We start from the raw sequence: 23534 nt of genomic DNA on the forward strand, positions 1-23534 counted from the left end.
GGGGGTCGGGATGAATAGGCATTAATAGGATAAGTATGTTCTTTACCCCCTCCCCCTTGACTTGTCTGTATTCAGAAGAGTCTGTTTATTTATGTTTGTTTGTCTAAATGTGCTTTGTCCTAACATTTAAATCCAGACCTGTCTCACCATATCCTGTATATACAATCCTCCCCACCTTCTCTTTATCTATCTATCTATCTATCAGCATATGTTGTCATTTATCTATTTACATGTTCAATCTATCTATCCTATTGCTCTGTCTAGTTATCTATTTACAGTTTACATGTTCAATCTATCTATCCTATTGCTCTGTCTAGTTATCTATTTACAGTTTACATATTCAATCTACCTATTCTATTGCTCTGTCTAGTTATCTATTTATCTATTTACATGTTCAATCTATCTATCCTATTGCTATGTCTAGTTATCTATTTCCAGTTTATATGTCTATCTATTTATTTATCCACCTATCCATATATATAATTATCTATTTAAAAATGAGCAAGTCTTGTCTATTATCTGTTTATATGTTACATTTATCAATCTGTCTATTTTTTTTTTACTATTTTTTACTTTTTTCTGTTACATAGTACAGATAAATAATTTACTATCACTTTTTACCAATTATATATCATTACACATCTTCAATCTATCTATCTAGCTCTCTGACCATCTATCTATCTATCTTTCCCCCCTAGGCACCTGTCATTTCCCCCGCAAGACAGTAAATTTTCCCTGCCCTATTCTCCAACTTATTGCAAAACAACTTTAATGTTATACATCCCAAAACGAAATGAAAAAATTAAACAAACTTAACGTTAGAAACTTATTTAAAAAAATTTTTGTAAGTCAATTCATGAAAAAATCAGATTGAAATGAAATTTGTCAAACACTTTTTTTATACTTTTAGAAAAAGAAGAATATTTTTTTGAAAAGACTATTCGTTTATTTTTGTAACATCAATATTTACTGTCAATTCTAGCACTGATAAGACAATTTGTCTCCTAAAAGACTTTTAATTTAAGATTATCATTAAAAAGTTTTTGCAATTCCTGTCATTTTTTCTTTGGGAAAAAAAGAATTAAAATTACCCCCTATTGTCACTTCTGGATTGTTGGTTTTTGATGTTATGAAGGGGAAAAAATCTTGACAACCTTGGTTGGGTGCATTCATAAACCCATACTTAGTGCTTACTACTTACTCCTCTGGAGGGGTTTAAAGTGTGGGTAATCAACATGGTTCAAGACACGCTCTGTAATCAACTGTTCCCGTATTGGATATGGTTCTGATTTGAGGTTTTTGCATTGCAAGCAGTGTGGCAGGTTTAGGGTGTGTATTGGGGGGAATAAATGGTTGCAAATCCATAACTTGATTGAACCTGGACATGTGGTGTCCTGCAAACTAAACTCTAGTTTGCCAATACAGGGATTATATACAAGCCAGCTGCAGTGATAGGGATCTTTAGTAGCAATGTTAGGGGAGTAAATCCTAAAGGGAAAATACAATAATTTCTTTTTTTTTAAGGACGGCAGACGTAATTTCAAGTTACCATATCTGATTAACAAATATTAAAACAATTATTTTTAATGTTGTCATTTCTCTAACAAAAACTTTACAACTACAGTTCCTTAAAACAAAAATTGAACATTTCTTAGAAAATGAAATTAAAATGCATTTTTTTATTTAACTTATGTCCTTAACATGTTTTTACTAAGATTTTCAATGTCTTAAATAAGTTTGAAACTAAGCTACCCCATTCCCCCTTGATCGTGATTCTGCTCCTTTAGCAGGGTAACCTTGAGGGTACAATGTACAAGTGTATTAAGCAGCTCGTTATAATAATTACAATTAAAGTTTAAAACTAGGTCGTTTCCTTCAACCTTCAGATAGAAATAATCCTTATCCCCTTATATGGGGGGGGGGGGTAATCATTATCGGAATTGCAATTTAACTTTTCAAAATTTTACCTTGCTCTTCTGGTTTTCATTAAAGAAAAAGCTTGGAAACCCAGTTTCCTCCTACAAACCTACCAAACGCAGCCATTTCGTGGTTCTACTTAGTTCACCAATCAAAATTTGAGGCAAATCAATCAAGGGGTTTATTAGTTATGATTGGACATTCAAACAAACAAACATGACAACAGAGAATATTATTTTGTTAATTAAGATATAATTTTGCAACTGCAGTCTACCAATGATAGAGAGTTTGGCAAATTGTATTGTACAAGAAAGATATATCACAAAAATAAAAATTAAGGAACTGGTTGCCCGTCACAAACTCTAATTTCTTTATTTTTGCAACCTAAATTTTTAGTTTTGCTAGATCTAATAGTCAACATTTAAAATATCAAAGGTTTAAACAGGTTTAAGAAATAAATGGATTAGAAAATAAGATTATTAGATCCTTTGTATTAAAAAGATAAAGACAGCATACAGTGTCGGTATACATTGTACGTAAAGTCAGAATTATATTTGTATTTTTAGGTTGAATTTAAACAGTGAGGACATCAGTATTCAACCCGTTCATCCCAGTATCATGGGACAGGTTAGTTATAATACAGTACACTCACATAATAACTTTACACCATACATAGTAATTTTACAATAACATTATAAGTTAATTTACACTGTGCATGCATGGTAAGTGTACAATTACATGTAAATACTCTTTTCACTGAAAATTTAACAAATATCAATTGTAATCAATATATGAGAAATTAATATAAAGTTTGTTAAAAATGTTTCCAAGCTGCCATTAACTCTGATTTTCTAATTCCTATGTCTTTGCAACCCAATTTCGTATAATTTAGCTATTTAAACTATGATTTTTGTTAGATTAAATAATATAAGTTTGAAATATGAAGAGTTTACATCATTATGTTTTTAAGACATAGGTATTAGAAAATGGCAAAAGCTCAGTTCCCTGTGCGGGCCTTGAACCTAAACATTTGGATCATCTGGAATTTGTTTCTGTATTTATATAAATATCTTCTAAAACTTGTTCTGTAATGTTGTGCGACAATTGTTTATATTTTAAGCCTGCTCTGCTCTAATGAAAGCCTGGATTTGCTGGGGGGGGGGGGGGGGGGGGTGAAAAGGCATTAAAAGGATAAGTATGTTCTTTACCCCCTCCCCCTTGACTTGTCTGTATTCAGAAGAGTCTGTTTATTTATGTTTGTTTGTCTAAATGTGCTTTGTCCTAACATTTAAATCCAGACCTGTCTCACCATATCCTGTATATACAATCCTCCCCACCTTCTCTTTATCTATCTATCTATCTATCAGCATATGTTGTCATTTATCTATTTACATGTTCAATCTATCTATCCTATTGCTCTGTCTAGTTATCTATTTACAGTTTACATGTTCAATCTATCTATCCTATTGCTCTGTCTAGTTATCTATTTACAGTTTACATATTCAATCTACCTATTCTATTGCTCTGTCTAGTTATCTATTTATCTATTTACATGTTCAATCTATCTATCCTATTGCTATGTCTAGTTATCTATTTCCAGTTTATATGTCTATCTATTTATTTATCCACCNATTATCGGATTTAATATTACGCAATTTGGGTGTAAGTACCTAATTGTTTCTATTTTTGTCATAAAAGAAATGTAATTTTGTAATCCCCCTCCTTCCTATAAACCTGAGTCCTTATTGTCTCTGTATCTAGTGAATGTTTTCCTTTCTGTAATGAAAATTCAAATTCGCCGGGGTCTTAAAATTTATGCAAAGTTGCCTGTGCAAAAACATAATGTTATCGCGTGATTTATTATTAAGTTGAAAGGACAGTTGGTTGAATATGTTCAGTTTACTTTTAGGGTTTTCATTCGCAAAACTTTTGCGCAATTTTTGCGGAACGAAACGCAATATTTTTCTTTCTTTGCGCATCAATTTTGCGCGAAAAAAACAACAATTTGCGCAATCATTCGCAAAAGTCATTTCGCGCAAAATTGCCCTATTCCGCTTTTGCGAAACTCAAGTTTTGCGCAATTCCGCAACTAGAGTTTTGCGCAAAAGATTTAGCCATTTCGTGGAAACCCTATTTACTTTCTAAAATCAGATCAGGGAGAGATATTGAGAAATATATTCCAAATGAACCGCCAACTGTCATGGTGGACATAATTCTCTTCATTTAGATCTATTCAGCTTTTTAGATATTTAAATGTCTTCATAATTATATATATATCCAGATATCAATCAGGGGGCCGGGGGGGGGGGACGTCTTCCAAGCCACCATCTCTAAATCAAGAGATTTCCCTTCTAATGTTTCCAGTTCAATTTTCTTTCTTGCTTCTTGCTTCTTGTTTCTACACTTTGAGGCCTCTCCAAATAGTTATTTTGACATCGAGTTGTGGAGCAGGTAGGGGAGAAAAAAGGAGGTTTGTGGGAGGAAGGGTAAAAGGGATTGCTCCCTGCTGTCCTTCTTGTTATAGTCTTTCCGAATTCCGGTAATTTTAAGAAAGCCCATAACTGCACTCCTTATGCAAAATGGGAGTTGTAAGCTTTAAGACCCCATTTTGAGGAATCTTCCACAGCAGTCCAGTCCTCGCAGATGGTCGAGTAAAAAACCGGTATCGTTGTCTATGGCTTGTATACCACCAGGGATTAGCGGTTTTAAAATGTAGATAGATTGAATTTGTTTCCAAGCTATCTGCAGGTTATCTATTGATTATTGAGTCAAAGAACTGATAAATTGTATTCAAATTTTCTCATCCTTAAATTTTAACAATTTAGATCAAAGCTTTATGGTATCTGATTGCTTAGATAAAAGGATGTGAAATCTGATTACGGGCAATTACTATAAGTTGAAGGATTGAGTGACTAGCTACTTTCTATAAAACATCTTTTAAAGCATTAATGATTTCCTTTTAATCATTTTATACTAACCATTAGATTTCTTGCTTTGTGCCAATTTTCATGTTCTGTTGCATAAACCACCCTTACGTATAGTTGGTATTATAATTGGTGTTTTTTATTTTTTCTTCATCTTTTTTTTCCTGTATTTCCCTTCGGCCCTGTTTTCTCACTGTTTATTTCTGTTTGTTATTTTATATCATTTATATTTCTGATTCCCTTGTATCCCTACGTATCTCTGTATCCTTGTATCCCTATATATATCTGTATCATTGTATCCCCGTACATCTCTGTATCATTGTATCCCCGTACATCTCTGTATCCTTGTATCCCTTTATATCGCTGTTTCCCTATATATTTTTGTATCCCTATATATCTCTGTATCTTTTTATCCCTAAATATATCTGTATCCTTGTATCCCCGTACATCTCTATTTCCTTGTATCCCCGTAATCTCTATTTCCTTGTATCCCTATATGTGTATGTATCCGTGTATCCCTTTATATCACTGTATCCTTTTATCCCCCTATATCTCTGTATCCTGTAAATAAACCTAAGCGTACTACGTATGTCTACGCTATAGAGATGATTTCTGTATGAGATAAACCGTAGGGTTAGTTATACTTTCACTTCCTACCATTCAATTACCAGCATGTAGAGAGAGAGAACAACCTCCCTTCATTTTCATCATCAAACTTTACTTCACTTCATTGATCAATCATAATCACTGTATCATAAATCTGCAAGTAACTGTGATAGTAAAGCCACAACTAAAAAAAAAATCAATTTTCCTGAGAGAAATATAGGGATGTATCAAATATTCTAGGTGCCATGGTAAATTGGATATGCCACTCTAACAGACGAAATTAGTATCTTTAGCGGATTAAATGTGTATCTTTGGATGAAAAAGTTATCGTAGGCATTGCTTTTTACCAAGTGTTCATACATCTTGCTGTCATTTTTGCAGAAGCATAAAAAGTGTCCCTGTAAGCCTATAAACCTGTTTTTGCAAACTTTGATTGACAACCTAATTGAAAAATGGACACTTCAAAAAAAATATCACCATTTAAACTATGTTTTTTTAGTTTAACACGTTGAAGTTAAAAAAAACTTTGTTCAAGAATGACCTTTATTTCTCAAACCCAAAACTAATAAGTATTAAAATACAAATATATATAAAAATATATAAAAAATTATAAAAAAATATATTAACTTTATGGCAGATTTATCATATATTTTTTTAAAAACTGACGTGAATTATGAAAACGTCAAGAATAAATAAATTTTAAATGAACGGAAATAGAATTATGATTGTAATCCTTATCAACCTTAAACAGAGCTCGTGTAAAATTTAATTTAAGTGGATAATTCAGATAAAATACAGAAAGTTTTTACTAAAAAAAAGGTTTCGGTAAAAAGACCGGTTGATATACGCGAATAAATGCAAAGGAGACACAAAATAACATGTGAATTATGATCTGTATGGTTTGTTAGAAGGAAATTGTCTAGTTTTATCTTTAATAATTGATTTAAGACCTTGTATGCACACACCACGAGCTTTATATATATCTTCTGGTTTAAACCCACCGCAAACCAAACCAAACCAATCTGAAATTATGTAAGTAACAAACCATACCTTGAAACCTATTTATTTTCTAGTTAATATGAGTTAAGGCAGAAATAGTAAAGAAAGTATAAGTTACGAAATTTATTCACCAGCCCTATGGTGCGCCATTTATAGAAAAAAAAGACCAAAAATATTAGGTCACAAAGTTTCAAGTTCATGGTAGAAATTATGTTTTTAAGATTTATTTGGATTGAAATAATTTTTGATAATTTAAAGGCTTTAGACTTAACGGAGAGTTTAGCTGAATCTTTTCTAACATTGGGATTTCTAAGTTTGGTGGTTTGATCAATGATAGATTTTAATCTTAATAAAAAATTTAACTTCTTTAGTTCATCAAAATGGTCAAATTCATCATAAAGATTAACTTCATTTCATTCAAAAGTTTCCAACCCTGTTCAAATATTATTCAGTTTAGGATTAAGTTAAGGTAGAAAAAAAGAGTTTTTGTCAAAACTTGAACTTGTTAATAGTGCTCACAACTCAGAACACACTCACAGATATTATTGAGTAATCTACAAAAGCTCAGGTTTCAGTTCTCCCCCTCCCCTTCCATCATCACACGTTTCATCTCTTTATTATTGTTAGTATTATTATCATCGTATCATTATATTATTATAGACTTTAGAAACTTAAATTCTGTTTTTGTTCCAAACTCGGCACTTTTTACTTACACAATTTACACCTTTCCAAGTATTCTGTTTTCTCAAATCCTCCTCCTCCCCCCGCCATAAATCAACTTTTTCTCCTAGTAAACCTGCCACAGAAATAGTTATAGGTTATTTCTAATTTTCAGCTTGTATTAAAGAAGAACTCCCCAATGTGCAATAAAAAAGTAGTTATATTTCTAGAAAACCTACTTTTTGCCACATACAACATGTTTTTATACTATGCTGGGGCACGTCAAGTAAATTTCACGATAGATCATATCTAACTTCACTTTTTTTGAAAAGCTGCTAATAAAATAATATTTCATTATTTCACGAAGGTGTAAAATCAAGACTAAAGTACGCACCTCTGACCCTTTAATAAAAGTAAATTCAACCTAAAGTCTGACCGCGTCAACCTAGTTGCACCGGCTAGTCCTATTGAGTGTCTGGGTGACACAGTACAAACTGGGACCAGAAAGGTTGACCCGGCTCGGAAATTCAAATGTACTACGGATGCCCGTGAAAGGCGCTTCAAGGTCACAAAGTCGTAAAAGTATAATTTCTGATTTCAAATAATCGTAATGTTTAGAATTAGAATTGGAGTCGATAAAATAACCTCCAAGGGTCCTTATATTGCATACAATCCTGTTTATCTGAATTTTATATCACAGCTCTCGAAATTATTGTATCATTTTTAACAATATTGCAAATTTTTTATTTTGTTTTTATTTTTTGATTTAATTAGCGAACTTTTGAAGTTCAATGATCCCACAGTTTCAAGTGTTGTTGTGTTTTACTAGGTTTGCTTCACTGATGTTACAAAGGAGAGCGTGAGTAGGGGGGGGGGGAAGAGGTAGGAAGGTGTTTTAGAATGAAAAGGGGGGGGGGGAACAGTCCACCTTTTGTATTTGTGTGGTGTTCTGTATCAAGTGAAAGTAAATGATACTGAACAGTTTTGTAAATTGTTCACAATTCTACACACTAAACACTGCACAGCTGGAAACAATTCCAAGAAATCTTAAAATATATTTAAAAAGTTAACAGCATTTATATATATAAAATATTTATATTTAATTACATGGCAAGACACAGAGCTTTATAATATAATAATCTTCCATGAACTTAAATTTAATAAATCTATCTGTTTAACAAACTCATTCTATTTCAATTCAACTTTTTATAACAATGTCTTTTATGGATTTTGAATAAAGCTCAACTAAGCGATCATTGATCGATACCCATTCAATCCGTATCAACCTTAACTGGTGGCCAATGATTGTTTCCCTAATTAGTTAAACGAACCCTTCCCCCCCATCCCCCCACCCCCTTCTATACCACAATCATCCTGTCTTATACCTCATATCCTTGATACCCCCCCCCAAACCCATTGTTCCCATCCCCCCTGACTTCTAGAAGGTTCCAGATTAAACCTTGAATTCTGAATGATTTAGATTAGATTATATATAGTTAGGATCTATCAAGATAACTGATAGATGGATAGATATACATGCTAGTGCAACCCTACATGCATAAATATCTATCTTAATATAGATTAATGCGCGAAAGTAAGAATTAAACAATTCTAAATTTATAATAAAAAGATTTTGATTTTATTTTGTTTTTGATGAATTTAACGAGACTCGTTCAAATTATCTGTATTATTTTAGACAAGTGCATTTTAAAATTTTTCTCAGCAAAATAACTTTTTTGTTTTGTTTTGGTCTGATGGTTTGCGGAAGTTGGAAATAACCCATTTATTTGGCAAGCCCTGACTGTTCAATACGATCCGGGTTGTCATAACCTATTAAAGAACTAAACTGCCAACCCAGAGAGAACATAGTCATGCTTCAACATAAACTAGAAGAAGGGAGGGGTGGGGTTCAGTTATATGAGGGGAAGGAAAAAAGGGGGGGAGGTCAGTGGTTGGGAGAGGAGGAATCAATTACATTCAGAGAAAAAGAAAAAAGGGAGGGGGAGGCGGGAATAGTTACATTTGAGGAAAATAAGGAAAAAAAGGGAGGGGGAGGCGGGAATAGTTACATTTGAGGAGAACAAGGAAAAAAAGGGAGGGGGAGGTGGGAATAGTTACATTTGAGGAGAATAAGGAAAAAAAGGGTGGGGTAGGCGGGAATAGTTACATTTGAGGAGAACAAGGAAAAAAAGGGAGGGGGAGGTGGGAATAGTTACATTTGAGGAGAATAAGGAAAAAAAGGGTGGGGTAGGTGGGAATAGTTACATTAGAGGAGAACAAGGAAAAAAGGAAGATGTATTATTTTTATATTGTTGTTATTTGTATATCTCTATTTTTTACTCTCAAACCATAATTGTCGCGTTCCTCCCTTCCTGTTATGAACTCCACCCCCCCACCCCCCCTCTAACTTTCCTTCCTCCCTTACCCTATTTACTCCCTGGCACCCCTATCCTTGTAGATGTAAATGAAGTCTGATCCTGCATATCTATATTGTTTAATATCTACATATATTTACAACTGCAAGAATAAATCTAGGTCATATTGTCTAGGGGAATAGGAACTTGTATTCATTACAATGAAGACGACAAAAATAATGAATACAATTTTGACGCGGCATTATTCCGCTTGACACAAAAAAATATGATACAGGTCGTTTTCCAAATCCAAATATTATGTTTTCAGTATCAACTACTTCATTAAAGCAACAATACCCAATATATCATCGTTAGAGGACAGCTTTAAAAAGATTAGGACCAACTAAGCTTAATGAATATTTTTTTGGAAATTGTGCATTTAACAATTTTTGTTTGATTGATAAATAATTATGAAGATATTTGAAATTAGTTAACCGCAAGATATTTCCTAAGATTAATCTCACAGTTTTAATTAGATAAAGGGAAATCGTCCTTGTATGGGATACAAGGTGTAATTGATAACTGCCTGGACTGTCAATCATAGCAATGCTACCTTATCCATAAACTATCTATCTATCTATACTTGTATCTGTCAATAAATTTATCTATTTATCTATCTATCGACACAAAAATCTAGCAGCTGTCTATAAGAATTGTATTTATGATGTATATCCTTGAAATTCAAGAATATACCCAATACAAACAGTCTGTCATATACATACATATATATATATATATATATAATCTACAATGAGATGTGTTGGTGACGACAAGTTGCGTGCGCTTAATTTTTTCAATTTAGAACAAATTGGTCTGTCACAGGAACTCTGCAAAAGCAAATTATTTAGCTTATTTTCTATTTAAAACAGGTGTAATGTCTGCACAACAATATAACCTAAACCCTGTCTTAAGTTATAGCTCGACAGTAACCAAAACATAAAGGCTTGCATAAAAAAAATTCAAAAGATAGTAAAATTAATGTTTGAATGACTAAGCACATAAATGTATAAAGATCAAAAGATAAATAAATGCATGTGGTTACGCATCAATACATGAATAGATAAAGTTACAGAAAGTTTAGGGTATAGAAAAGCACACATAATGTTCACTAATATTGTAAACAACAACTTAATACCTTATATCTTATTATTTTTTGTTAAAAATACCAGTTCCGCGCGCGAATGGGATGCGTCACATACTAAAATGCGTAGGTTATCCTTATCCTTCCATCCTCTTTCTAATATCACTAGATGCATTTAAACCTATATACGCATAGATACATAAGGGTGTAGATATGCAGATAGCTATATATATATATATATGAACAACAATCATCTATCTTCTTTTGCTCAAATATTTCAAATAATTGATATTGATGCATTGTATAATGCATACCGTATATATGTTTCCTTTACACGGTCAAACCTTCACTCATAGAGATGCAACTTTTCCCTTAGATCGATGGGACCAGAGACCTAATTACAAGTTACCCTCCATTTATATAGTAGCTTGTTGGACTCACAACGGTACCTTTAAAACCTTTACTTGATGCAAAAAAAGAGAAAATATTGTCATTTTTTATGTATCTTAAAGGGACAGACCGGCTATGTAAGGTAGTTGAACTGAGTATGCAGTGTTGTGGAATGCTTCTTTCGGATTCATTTGAGACATATAAAACTTTTTTGAGATCTGTAAATCCTGAGTTTGAGCGCAAATTCGACATTCAAAACTCCTACTTTGGGGGTGGATACGTTTTCAGAATTGGTTTTCTTTTAAATTACTAAATAACGACGACGAAAAATAAAGTAAAAATAATACAGTAATCTAATTAGATGGGTGGGAACATTTTTCTCAAAAGAAATTTGTCAATAAATCAATGCTAAAATCAATTATTTTGTTTTTATCATTTTATTGAATTTCTTATTTCTTTGAATTTATTCGCAGATTTCTTCAAATTCTTTAAATGTCTTTTCAATAATTTTTCCAGAAAATCTGCAGAAATTCTTTGTGAATAATGAGAAAGTAGAATAATGAGAAAATAGAAACTAATAATTGAACAAGATTACTTACTTTTGATAATAAGATTAATTTTATTTTCTCAACCTGTTCCTAAACAACTAATTAGTTTACTGTAGAATTTTGTTTACTTTTTCGTCGTCGTTATTTATTAATTTAACAAAGAAACGTTTCTGAAAACGTATCCATCCCCAAAGTAGGAGTTTTGAACGTCGAACTTAGGATCTTTAAAAAGTTTTATATGTCTTAAATGAATCCTAAAGAAGCTTTCCACAACACTGCATACTCAGTTCAACTATCTTACATAGCCGGTCTGTCCCTTTAAAATTGTTAAGTTCTGATAGTTTCCCTTTTATCTGTTTTGCGTAAATCCACAGCTGAAGTTTATAGAGAACCTCGGATTGAAAATGATCAATGCTGAGAAGGAAAATCACGTATATTTTACTCATGGTTAAATGTATGTACACCGTTCTGAATCGAACACATGCCACTCTTTGGTTGGAGCTGGGGGGGGGGGGGACTTAACAAGTTGAAATAAACGATTTCTCAGTTCTGACTTTGTATAATGTTTGAAACTATATCCAGCAATCATGGGCAGTTTTAAATCTTAAACCTGAGAACTCGGATAGAATAAATTATCCCTAATAAATCTATTAATATTATTAAAATGTAATACAAACTACTGCTCAAGGGTTCAATACTAAAATTGCAAATTACCTTTTTAGTATTAAATTTGTTCTGTCAGATGTTAGATGGTAATCCGTCAATCTGTCAATCAAACTGAACCCATGTCTGTTCGTTTATCCGTCTGTCTGTCTGTGTATGCATACAATCAAACCAAACATATTCAGATTTGGGGTGTAATCCATATTTTAAAATCTTTTTAAAGGAATTGTTCTTTGCCTCAAAGTCTGATTTTCTCATTCCTATATCTTTGCAACCGAAAGTCGTGTAGACCTTAGATATTTCAAACTATTGATTCTGCTAGACCAAATAATAAAAGGAATTGAGTCTTTGCCACAAATTCTGCTTTTCTAAACCCTATATCTATGGATTCCAATGTCGTAGACCTTAGATATTTCAAACTATGAATTCTGTTAGATCAAAAAACATAAGTTTGAAATATTAATGATTTACGACATTGGGTTTCAAAGAAATAGGGATTATAAATTCAGAGTTTGTGACAAAGACTCAATTCCTTTGAGTTGTTGGCAAAGAATCTTTCTATTATCTTAATTTTTTTCTTTTAAACATTTTCCCTGATTTCTTAAATTGTTAAAAAACCAGATATTCTGAATTAAACAATGAACTTTGAAGGAACCTTTCAATGAAATGCAATACTCCTAATTATTAAATTCGGAAAATCTTATATTTAGACTTTTTTAATTTTTATTCATAAAATAATGTTTAAAACATCAAATATCGACTAAAATTTCAAGAAAACGAAATCTTCAAAGTTTTTTTTTTATTTTGAAAATAGTTCCTTAAACTTCCTTTGACTATTTGGCTGTACTAGGTTTGACAATTTTAAGAAATAGAACATAATCATACACGCTTAAGTCATTTTATTATTTTTTTTTTAAACTCCTTAGCTCATTTCATGGAGTTATTCTTGGATATAATAATAATAATAGCTTATAATAACTTATTCTCGAACCATGTATCCTACTCAAGCCCCCCCCCGCCCCTTCCTCCTACAGGGTTTCCGAAAAAAAACATGAAAATTGAGAGACGACTTGAAATTCTTCCTTAATTTCTAATATTGAATGCATGGTAAAGAAAGTAAAAAAACGAGATTGTACGTCTAACGAGCTCTTCATAAAGAGGTCTATATATACACCTTTCTTGTATTTTAAAAATTGTCAAAGACATTAGATATTAAGACAATTTTGGTCAATTAAATAAATTGAAATTGCAACATCTCCGTCAATTTTGAAGGAAGATTAAAAAAATGGTAGACCACATTTTGAAAATCTCAAGACCAGTCGTTTTCTATATTAGATGTTTAAAGTGGAATACTGCAATAATTGTGTTTATGAAAAAAGGCCGCATGGATCAAAGACGATATAAAAGTTGTCAATCATTTCCCTTGTTTATTGGGACACCATGTGTATCTCTAGCATACATTAAATTTAAAAGAAATGAGTTAAGTTTAGAGGTTTGAATAACTTGTTTGGTAAAACCGTTGAACCAGGATCGCCGGTTTAAAACAAGCACAAGCTAACGGTCATTAACAATTGAAAAATTGAAAGAAAAAATCAGAAAATTATGTTTAAATCAACATCAAAAGGGGTTGTTTACCTTTTTAAAATTGGATATAAAACTTCATTTTTTTTCGAATTGACCAATAAGATTAGATTTACTTACTTTCTTTATTATCTTCTTTTAGCATTAAATAAAACTTATAAGAAGTATATGTAAGTAATTTGTACATATATTTATATTGTTGTATTGTATAGCGTGTTTGATATAAGATACATTTTATTCTACATATTTCTACATATTTATCTTTTTTAACCCAGTGTTCAATTAATTTGTTGAACACTTATTATACACATATTTCATAATTATAAATCATAAAATGATTAAAATTACAACAAAATTAATTAATTGAAAAATCTTAAAATATAGGACAAATATAACTAGCAAATTGAAACTTTTCTTACTTTAAAAGTATATAATAAATCAAAAAATTAAATCAATTTATTAAAGGTGATTTTATTTTCAGGATAACTGGTTTAGTATCACGTATACTAGTTCCAACACGACCAGATACTTCTCCTGTCAGAACTCCAGGGAGAGGGACGAGTGGATCACCAGTCTCAGGAATATACACATTTTAACACATTTAAAATACATTAAAACACATTTTAACACCTATAACACTTTTAAGCACATTGAAAATATCTTTGTAACCTGATGGTTGATATTTCAAACTTAGATTATTTTATCTAACAGAATCATTAGTTTTAAATATCAAGAATTTCGACATTGGGTTGCAGTAACATAAAGATTAGAAAATCAGAGATTGTGTTTAACCCAGTTATTTTGTAAACTGTTTCATTTTATTAAAATTGTGCCCTGAACGTTTTTCGTAATATTAAAATTTAACAAATAGAAGTTTTCCTGAGCCGATTGCAATCTTTTAAGTCTTGTTTGTTTCTCCGTAATAAAACTTCTAACCTTTAAAAAAATTCTGAGAAGCCATGTTTAAGATGTATCCATGAACCATATTGGCGTAGTAACCAGGAATTAGATATAGAATATGCAAACATGCTTTTTATCTAATAAAGGCTTTGGGTATGACTAAGAGCTTAAAGTGCAGAGCGGGGGGCGGGGATTTTTCAAAAATATATATTTAAAGGAATTGTCCACGTTTTAAGACATTTTCTTGCTCGGTTGGTCTTAGAAATTCTTGAGTAAAAAACGTTTTTGTATGTGATCTAATTTTCAATAGATAAACAAAGATATCTCCGTCATCGGCGTTTAATACGGTGTAATTGGAATTGTGCAGATAGTTTTTTTAGGTTCACTTGAAAGTACGTTGTTTCTAGCTTTCGAAAGGGATGGTTTCGCCTTTTTAGATTAATTTACATATTAATCCCTTTATCCCCCCCCCCCTCCCTGCCTCTTCTATTCAGATATTGTTTAAATCCTCCCATTGCTTAAGAATACAATATGCAGAGTTGAACAAACATTTTGAAAAAGTAAACAAACAAACACGACGTGTAAACATGTGTATATTGCTGCAGGAAAACCTTAACTCCGCTGGAAGATCGACGGAGGATGGAGAACAGTCTCAAAATATGGGTTTTTGAGATCAAAGGACTGTCGGAGAAGAAAAAATATTTCTGTGAAATTCATCTTGATGATAAAATTTACGCGAGAACGTCGAGCAAGAAAATGGCTGGAATGTGTTTCTGGGGAGAATATTTTAATTTCCCAGATCTTCCCAAAGTGGAGAAAATTACAATTCTCATCTACAAGGACAAAGGAAAGGTTCGGAGACAGCGGAAACCTGTCGGGCGCGTCAAGATCTGTGTTGCGAGCGTACTATCTCGTCGCGAGGTTGAGAAATGGTATCCTGTCGAAAAATCGTCGCGACGAGAGTCTCCTAGTATACGACTGAAGTGTCAGTTCCAAAGTATTGATGTACTACCACTTCAGGACTATGAGGAGCTTCTCAAATTCTTGACGGACGATTACAAGAGTTTGTGTCGGCTCCTGGAGCCCCATATATCCGTGAAGGTGAAGGAAGAGCTCTCCTACTCCCTGATGAACGTGTTCAAGATCCAGGATATTGCTGAGGACATCCTGGCGGATATTGTGGTTCATGAGATTGCGTCCAATGACAATGATACTTTGACATTCCGAGGAAACTCAATTGCAACCAAGGCTATGGAGACTTATGTTAAACTTGTGGGTGAGAAGTATCTTGAAGACACGTTGAGATCTACCTTGCATGATATCCTGAACAGTGAACTCGACCTAGAGGTCGACCCCATCAAGGTCAATAATCCTGACCTCTTGTATTCACACAGACAAGACCTCAGGAATATTGTTTCAATAGTTTGGAAACGTATTGCCAACTCACACAGTCTGTTCCCTGTTCCGCTCCAACGATGCTTTCATAAGATCCGACAGTTTCTAGAACAGGTTGGAAAAGCCGACATGGTTGATAAACTTGTCTCAAGCTGCCTCTTCCTTAGATACCTCTGTCCAGCCATCCTCGGTCCAAACCTCTTTAATATAACCGATGAGTACCCAAGTGAAAGATCTAACCGGAACTTGACTCTGATTGCAAAAACACTACAATCCCTTGCCAACTTTGCCCGGTATGAGGGTAAGGAGAACTCAATGGAGTTTATGAACGGGTTCCTGGATGATGAAATGCAGAATATGAAAACATTCCTCCAGCTTGTATCAAGTCCCCCTCCTGAGGACTGGATTCATGATCTCTCTGGGTTGAATGAGAAAGGAGATCTAGGAAAACATCTCTCCAACCTTCACACAATCCTTGTAGAGAATATCTGTAAGATCCCATCCGGTGGAAACCTCAACCTTCAGCATTTAAAATCCATCCTCAACAACATCAACAGCAACCTCCACCGTCCTTCAACCTCAACCCTTGATAATATCGCTGAACCCACCCCTGTAAAGATAAAGCGAATGTCGGTTGAGGATAAGTCTCCGGGTATACACAGCATCCAGAGCGTACAGAACATGAGTAGTGTGGGGAACGTAAGTCAGAACAATGTTATCTCCAACTGGATGTCCTGGACCCTGGGTCGAGGAGAGAAGAGATCAAAGGTGTGTGAGCCTATTCCTCAGCATAAACTAAAGAATACAACTCTAGGAAAACCAAGCTTCTATACCCCGGATGTAACTGAGTCCAGTTCCTCTTCTGCCTCTCTTACCCCTTCTCCCAAGTATTCAGCCAACCCAGGGCTCTGGACACACTCGCAACAAACTGGAGTTCGGAAAAATGCGCGAAGTGTGAGCAGTATTAGTATTATTGATGATTCAGATTCCGAGTCAAGTAGTGCTTCAAGTCATTATAGGACAGATGCACAAGGAAATCCTGCCCTGCAGTTCTCTACTCTACCCAGACCTAGAGTTGAGACAAAAACCCTCTCTGATTACGAGAGAGAAATCCACGGACTGCGATCCGCGATGGAATCCCTTCAACTTAAACTCCACGATGCTGAGAGGAAACTTCAATCTCAGCAGTGCTCCGGGTCTAGCTCAGGGAGTGAAAGAAGTACAACTTCACCCAGACATTCCCCAACCAAAGACGAATATATCCCTTTCTCTAAGAACGAGGAGGTGAAGGAAACCTTGGGAAGATTGTTAAAAGAAGAAGATCTGCTAAGACGAGATCAACAATCTCTAATTCATAAGATGGGAGACAAGGAACTAATGATCCTTCTCCAGCAGCGGAAAATAGCAGCCCTGGACGAGGCAAACAATAGACTGGTCTCCGAGTTATCTCGGCTAGGGGAGAAGGTTGGATATAGGCACAAGAAACCTATCCCTGATACTCCCAAGACTGTGGACGAACTACTGGATTCCTTTAATGATACTCCGGTATAACATGAATATACTGTAGTGTTTCCTTCAATCTTAGAGTTCATCTTTAGATTTGATCCGCTCCTAAATTAAGTTAAACCTTCCACACTACCCCCGCTCCGTTCAAATCTTCCGTGTTTTGCCAGAGTGTTGAAATCACTATAAAGTAGTTGACTGCAAGGTTACCTAGGTGAGGGGAGAGAGATTAAATCCTAGTCGGATGATAGATCGTCTATTTCCGATTTGTCTGTACTCCGTCTTTAAGATAGAACTGTGAATATCTTCAGGATCGTTCAGTTCTGGAAATTGATTTCGGCAATCAGAGATAAAGTTCATCATTGATCATCAAATCTCGGGAAATATTATTGAGAGATAGCAACCGATAAACATTTATACGCAGAGCTAAAACCCGGAAACGGAATCTGATCCACGAAACCCTTCTTCTCCAATGTTGGAGAGAACTGTATCCGGTTTCCACTAAAAGTTGGTATTTGAAAGATATAAAAATAGCGTTCTTTAAAACCATATTGTTGTGTAGATGATCTGACATACAATTGTATAATTGCCGACATATTGTGATTTCAAATTTTATATGATTTATAGCTTTTGTTATTGTTATTGGCTTTCTGCATATCATAGTCTATTCATAATATATTATGTGATATTTATGTAGAAATGTCTTTTGTTTTGCAGAGCTTAGATTCAACAATGTTAGCTAGGATTAGATAGTGAGAATAATATTAATCAGCTTGCAAATTTGAAACTTTTTCAAAAATTTGATAGGCCACATTTTTTTACCAATGTATTTTCATGGAAAAAATGCACCCAAAAGCTTTCCACGTTTTTTTTAAATTAAGAAACGAAAATATAGTTTTTTAATTGTTCGGAGGCATATCAAGAACTATATTTAAGAAATACTAAAAACCCATTTTGTGCATATAAAGATGCATATTTGATTTTTAAAATTTTGAATAGTGATGACCCAACAGAATTTCAAATTTCAAGTTTACGACACCAGGTTCTAAAGATATTAGGAATGAAAATTAGGGGTTTTCAGGCAAGTGTTATGTTGTATTCAAAAACTGAATTTGTCATGATACTTTTAATAAACTTGATTTTAATTAAGTTTAAAAAAAACTTAGTTACCAAAAAAAGCCGTGCATTGGAAGGAATATAAAAGATCAGTGATTGGTTGTTTGTTTTTTGCTCCCAAAACTTGCAGTACACTTTCTATACAAAGCTTTGGTATATATTTTTGTGTGTTATGTTAAAATGTTTAAGCTTCAAAGTGACTTTGATGTATTCTAAAGGCACGACCAGTTTACAAGATAGTTTCACGTTCTCAGAACAAATAAAGCCGTGAGTATGACGCCATTAGTTTGCGTTTTCATCTTTCTTTCTTTGAATATAAATGTACTTCGCGCCCTTCTTTCTAGCCTTAGAGGGCGCTTCGCGCCCATCTTCTAAATTAGTTGTGAACATGTTCTCTTTGTGTACATCGTAAAACAAAACAAAAAATAATTCGCGGATTTTCACAAAAAAATTCGCGGATTTTCAAAATTTTTAAAAATTTAATGACGATCGAATTTTGATGGAGACAAATATTTGAAATTTTGATTTTTCATAAACCTTCCTTGGGGTCCCTAGATGTCCCACAAAAAATTTGGGCCCGATCGGTTCAGCCGTTTTGACGTTTATTGGATACAAACAAACAGACAGACAAACAGACAAGCCAAATTTATATATAGATGTAAAGTGCATACTCAGGGTTCACTAAAATTAGAATTGATTGAGAACTAAAGACGACCTTTTCAATCCTTACAAGGGGAGGGGGGGGTAAATTTCCATCTATCCATGGATGTATTAAGTCATCCATGATCACCAAGCTCGCTGTAAAAAGTCCATTTCGTATCTTGTTCTTGGCTAAGTAACTTTTTGAGAAGCGTCTTAATTTAATGGTTTCATGTTCAGATTTAAAATTGAAAAAAATACAATTGTTTTTCGTACTTCACGAGATTGCACAGAACTTACAGTGGTCTCTATACAATTATGGAATGCATGGACAACTTTCAGATCATAGATTTTACTTTAAGTTTTGATAGCGTCAGCTTGGACCGGATTTTCAATCTATTAATAAAATAAACATCATTTCAACTACAAAAAGTACTTTTTAATAGTATTTTACATTATTCTATGCGAATATGGAGTCAAGTCATGTAATATGTTGTATATAATGGTTTAAAATATGTTATCCTATTTTATTTAAGAAGAGCATATTTTGAAGGTACAACAATAGGTATAAAACAATTCATATAAATTTTTATTTCTTATTACCTCGAGAAAATCAAAACCACTTGCTATATGCTCCTTACCAAAATATGTTGTTTTTCAGTTGTAGATTAAAAATATCTTATAAATGGGGGGTTGAATTTCCATCGTCCCATGGATGAATTAATTAAGGTTTGTATCATGCATGTACCATAAGGTTGCATAGATATAGGGATTAGAAAATATGAGTTTGTGGCAAAAACTCAATTCCTTTAATGTTTCAATGTCAATGGAAATTTAAAAATACAATCGTTTTTCGTACTACACGAGATTGGATATAACTTTTCAATTCTATTAAAAGAATAAACATTATTTCAACTACAAAAAAAGCGTCTCATTCTTTTTAGGTCACCTTCTACTCCACATTTTACTCCAGTAACAAATATTTATTTTTGTCGAACTTATTTTCCTCTGACAGAGCTTTAAAGTTCCAGTTTGATGTTGATATGGTTGAGCAGTGAACGTATATATAAACTCAGTGAAATGGAACAATTTCCCTTTCAACCCTAACGGTAACATCTTGCAGTCATGATCACTTAAAAAATTATGAAATATTTCTGATGAATGCAGATGCGTTGTCATGAGTTTTCTACGGGTCGAATACCAAAATGGACATGATTAAAAAACATACACATGCTTAAAAAGAGCAGGGGGGGGGGGCTTTACATGCCCCCTTCAAAATCATTTTCACCCCCCGAGAAATCCTTATTTAAAAAAACTATTTTCAATGATAACATATATATGCTAACATTACATATTTGGGCCGGGTTAAGGAACTGACATTCATTAATTTTCTAATCCCTTTATTTTTGTAACATGAGCTTTAGAATAGTGGATATCGGGATTAATGCTTGATCCACTCTTTTTCTTAATCTCCAGATTAAATATTGCTTGTTGTCCTCATGAATTTAATCTCCAGATTAATTAACAGATCGGGATTAAGGATATCACATTCTAAAGTCTTCAGCTCTGATAATGTAAATCTTTGATATTTCAAACTACAACTATATTTTTGATTTAGTTTTCTACGGAATGATCAGGATGATAATTTATTATCATTATTATAGCAAAATTCATAGTTTGAAATATGTAAGATCTATGACACATTGCAAAGATGTAATGCTAAGAGTTTATTACAAACTTAGAACCTAGTTTCCTAATTCAAATCATTCCAAAAATACGCAGGATTTGGAAATCGAAATGAAAAATTGGGGTTTTAAACTTAAACATTTAAGAAATTAACAATATCTAAGCTTTCCCACGTGGACATCTTAGGAAGAAAAACAAAAAATACTTTTTAAAAAATGGGTATAGCAAGAAAGCAAGCGGGCTCGAATTATAAACCAATTTTTTCAATTAAAACCTAAACTGAGATATAAGAAAGTTTTCATGTCTGTGTCGGGCGAATGAAAGGATCCAGACGTATTTGAAGAAAAGGAGGTGGATCAGTTATACAGGGTGGTCTAGTTGACAGCAGGGGTAGATCATGTTTTTTTGTTGATAGATGAGGAAAAGAGAAATCAACCAGGAAGAGGCTTTCAGAAGAGGAAATCAACATGGTATAGGGAATTTAACGATGAGGAGGAAATAATCAAAATGTAAGGAAGTTAATTTTACAGAGGAAATCAACGAAGAAGGGAAATCAATTAAAAGGAGAACATTGAAAAGGAACGGAACTGACCTTGAAAAAGAAATCAATTTAGATGGGAAATCAACTCATGAAGGAAATTAAATAGGAAGAGAATTCAATACTTAGAAGGGAAATCAACTAAAAGAATGAAACCAACCAGAAGGGGAAATCAACTAAAATAAGGAATTCAACTAGAAGGGGAAATCAATAAAAAAGGAGAAAATTTAATGGGAAGGGACATCATTTAGGAAGGATGTTTTTAAAAAGGAGGAATCAACTATAAAGATAATGGACATTTTCTAGGTGGGGTGTATCAACCACGACCATTGAGAAATTTTATGGAAAGGAAATTAATCAACCTGAAGGAAAAATAAACTAGGAGAAACGGAAAGGAGAAAAATTAACCAAGAGGAGAGATGAAAGGAGGAAAGGAACACTACATTCTGAGCTGAAAACTTTAGAATGGTGGATATCGAGATCAATGCTTGATCTCTTTTTCTTAATCTCCAGATTAAATAATGCTTGTTCTTCTCTTGTTATTAATCTCCAGATTAATAAATCCCATATCCCATTCTAAAGTTTTCAGCTCTATTTTTTTTCAAATCTATTAAATGTATAAACTTCTAAATAACTCTTAAGAGTTTTTAAATATCTTCTTCTTGGTTATGAATACATTTCACACAAATAAACTCATATTTCATCCTAATCAGATTCACTGAATACGCTGGAACATATTCAGGCTGAATCCAGTGAAACCATCGGCCTTGAAATGTCATTTAAGCATGCTCAACTTGAATTAAGAAGACAATGGTAACTGCTTGATATTCGCATGTCACATGACCTTGGTTCAAACCTAGGCAGATATATGTAAAGGCAGTAATAGAGGCATTAAAGGGACTGTTATTAGTTTAGTGATTCAGTTTTGCTGTTTGATGCACCTTAAGATATGTGTAACACAAGAAAAGTTCATTTTGAAAATTGCATTTTTTTTTGGGGGGGGGGGGCTTTTCCAAGCTAAAATCAGGATTAACTATATCTTGTATAAAATATCAATGATAATTTGCAAAATCTGCAAATAACTGAAATTGTTAGCAATTAATATTGTTGTCATTCTTTCCGCCTACCGAATATCAGTATAGAAAAAGGCCCAGAGTCCCTTTAAACAAAACAATGATTACGTTGTCTCTTAACTTTTAATCGTTATCATGCAAGAAAACTTAACTATTTGAATCTAGTTTCTCCTTTACCCCTGGGGTCAGAGTTGACGATGAATATATATTACCCAACCTGAGAGCTGGAAATCAATTAATCATGTGAAAATACGCCATATCCTTCCTTTAAACTAAACTTAAAGGGACTGTTGGCGTACTTTCTAGAGACTCTTTATTTACATAGTTGAATGCCAATATAATACTGTAGAGTGTACACTGTACAGAGATTTTATGACTGAACTCAGAGGAATAAACAGAAAAATAAGTTTTTATATAATTGTAATCTGTAATTCAGTATTTTTTAAGTAAAAGAGTATTGGTTATGTCTAACCCATTAAAAGGTTTAAATTTCCCTTCTTAAAGAAGCCTTTGCCGCCCCCCCCCCTCTCTGATTTACGTAAAAGTTCATTAATTAGATCAACCCCCACCACCACTTTATACACATACATATCAACAGTTTGTCTAAAATCTTCATGACAGAAACAATCTCAAGGAATCATAATTGTTTAAAAAGTGAATATTTGCAAATTATCTTTTTTTCCATATCATGGTCTGAGTTTCCCTTTTCTCCATTTGACAACCCAATTAAAAAAATATTTTGTTTGTTTATTTTCTTGTTGTTTTTAAAATCTTTTATTATCGATTTTGATTGTTCTTTTATCGTTAGAAAGAGGGGCCAGACCAAAATATGTTTTGAATAAAATGTGGAACTAGCATCTACTTCTTTTATTCTGTAGAGGTTTGGTCCATCATCATCACC

At 33.2% G+C, this 23534-nt stretch overlaps 1 protein-coding gene across 1 annotated transcript in view; it reads left to right on the forward strand.

Annotated features, from left to right (window-relative positions):
- LOC111711732 (probable Ras GTPase-activating protein) overlaps positions 1–18273 on the forward strand; it is a 19728-nt gene extending 1455 nt beyond the window's left edge. Inside the window, exons 3-5 of the mRNA XM_023486158.1 lie at positions 2484–2544; positions 14265–14362; positions 15289–18273. Of these exons, the coding sequence (XP_023341926.1) occupies positions 2484–2544; positions 14265–14362; positions 15289–17629 (2500 nt within the window). The 3' untranslated portion in view covers positions 17630–18273. The remainder of the gene's footprint in view (positions 1–2483; positions 2545–14264; positions 14363–15288) is intronic.
- Positions 18274–23534: the final 5261 nt, after the last annotated feature.

The sequence above is a fragment of the Eurytemora carolleeae genome, unplaced genomic scaffold, assembly GCF_000591075.1.
Source record: "Eurytemora carolleeae unplaced genomic scaffold, Eaff_2.0 scaffold870, whole genome shotgun sequence".
Lineage (NCBI taxonomy): Eukaryota > Metazoa > Arthropoda > Copepoda > Calanoida > Temoridae > Eurytemora > Eurytemora carolleeae.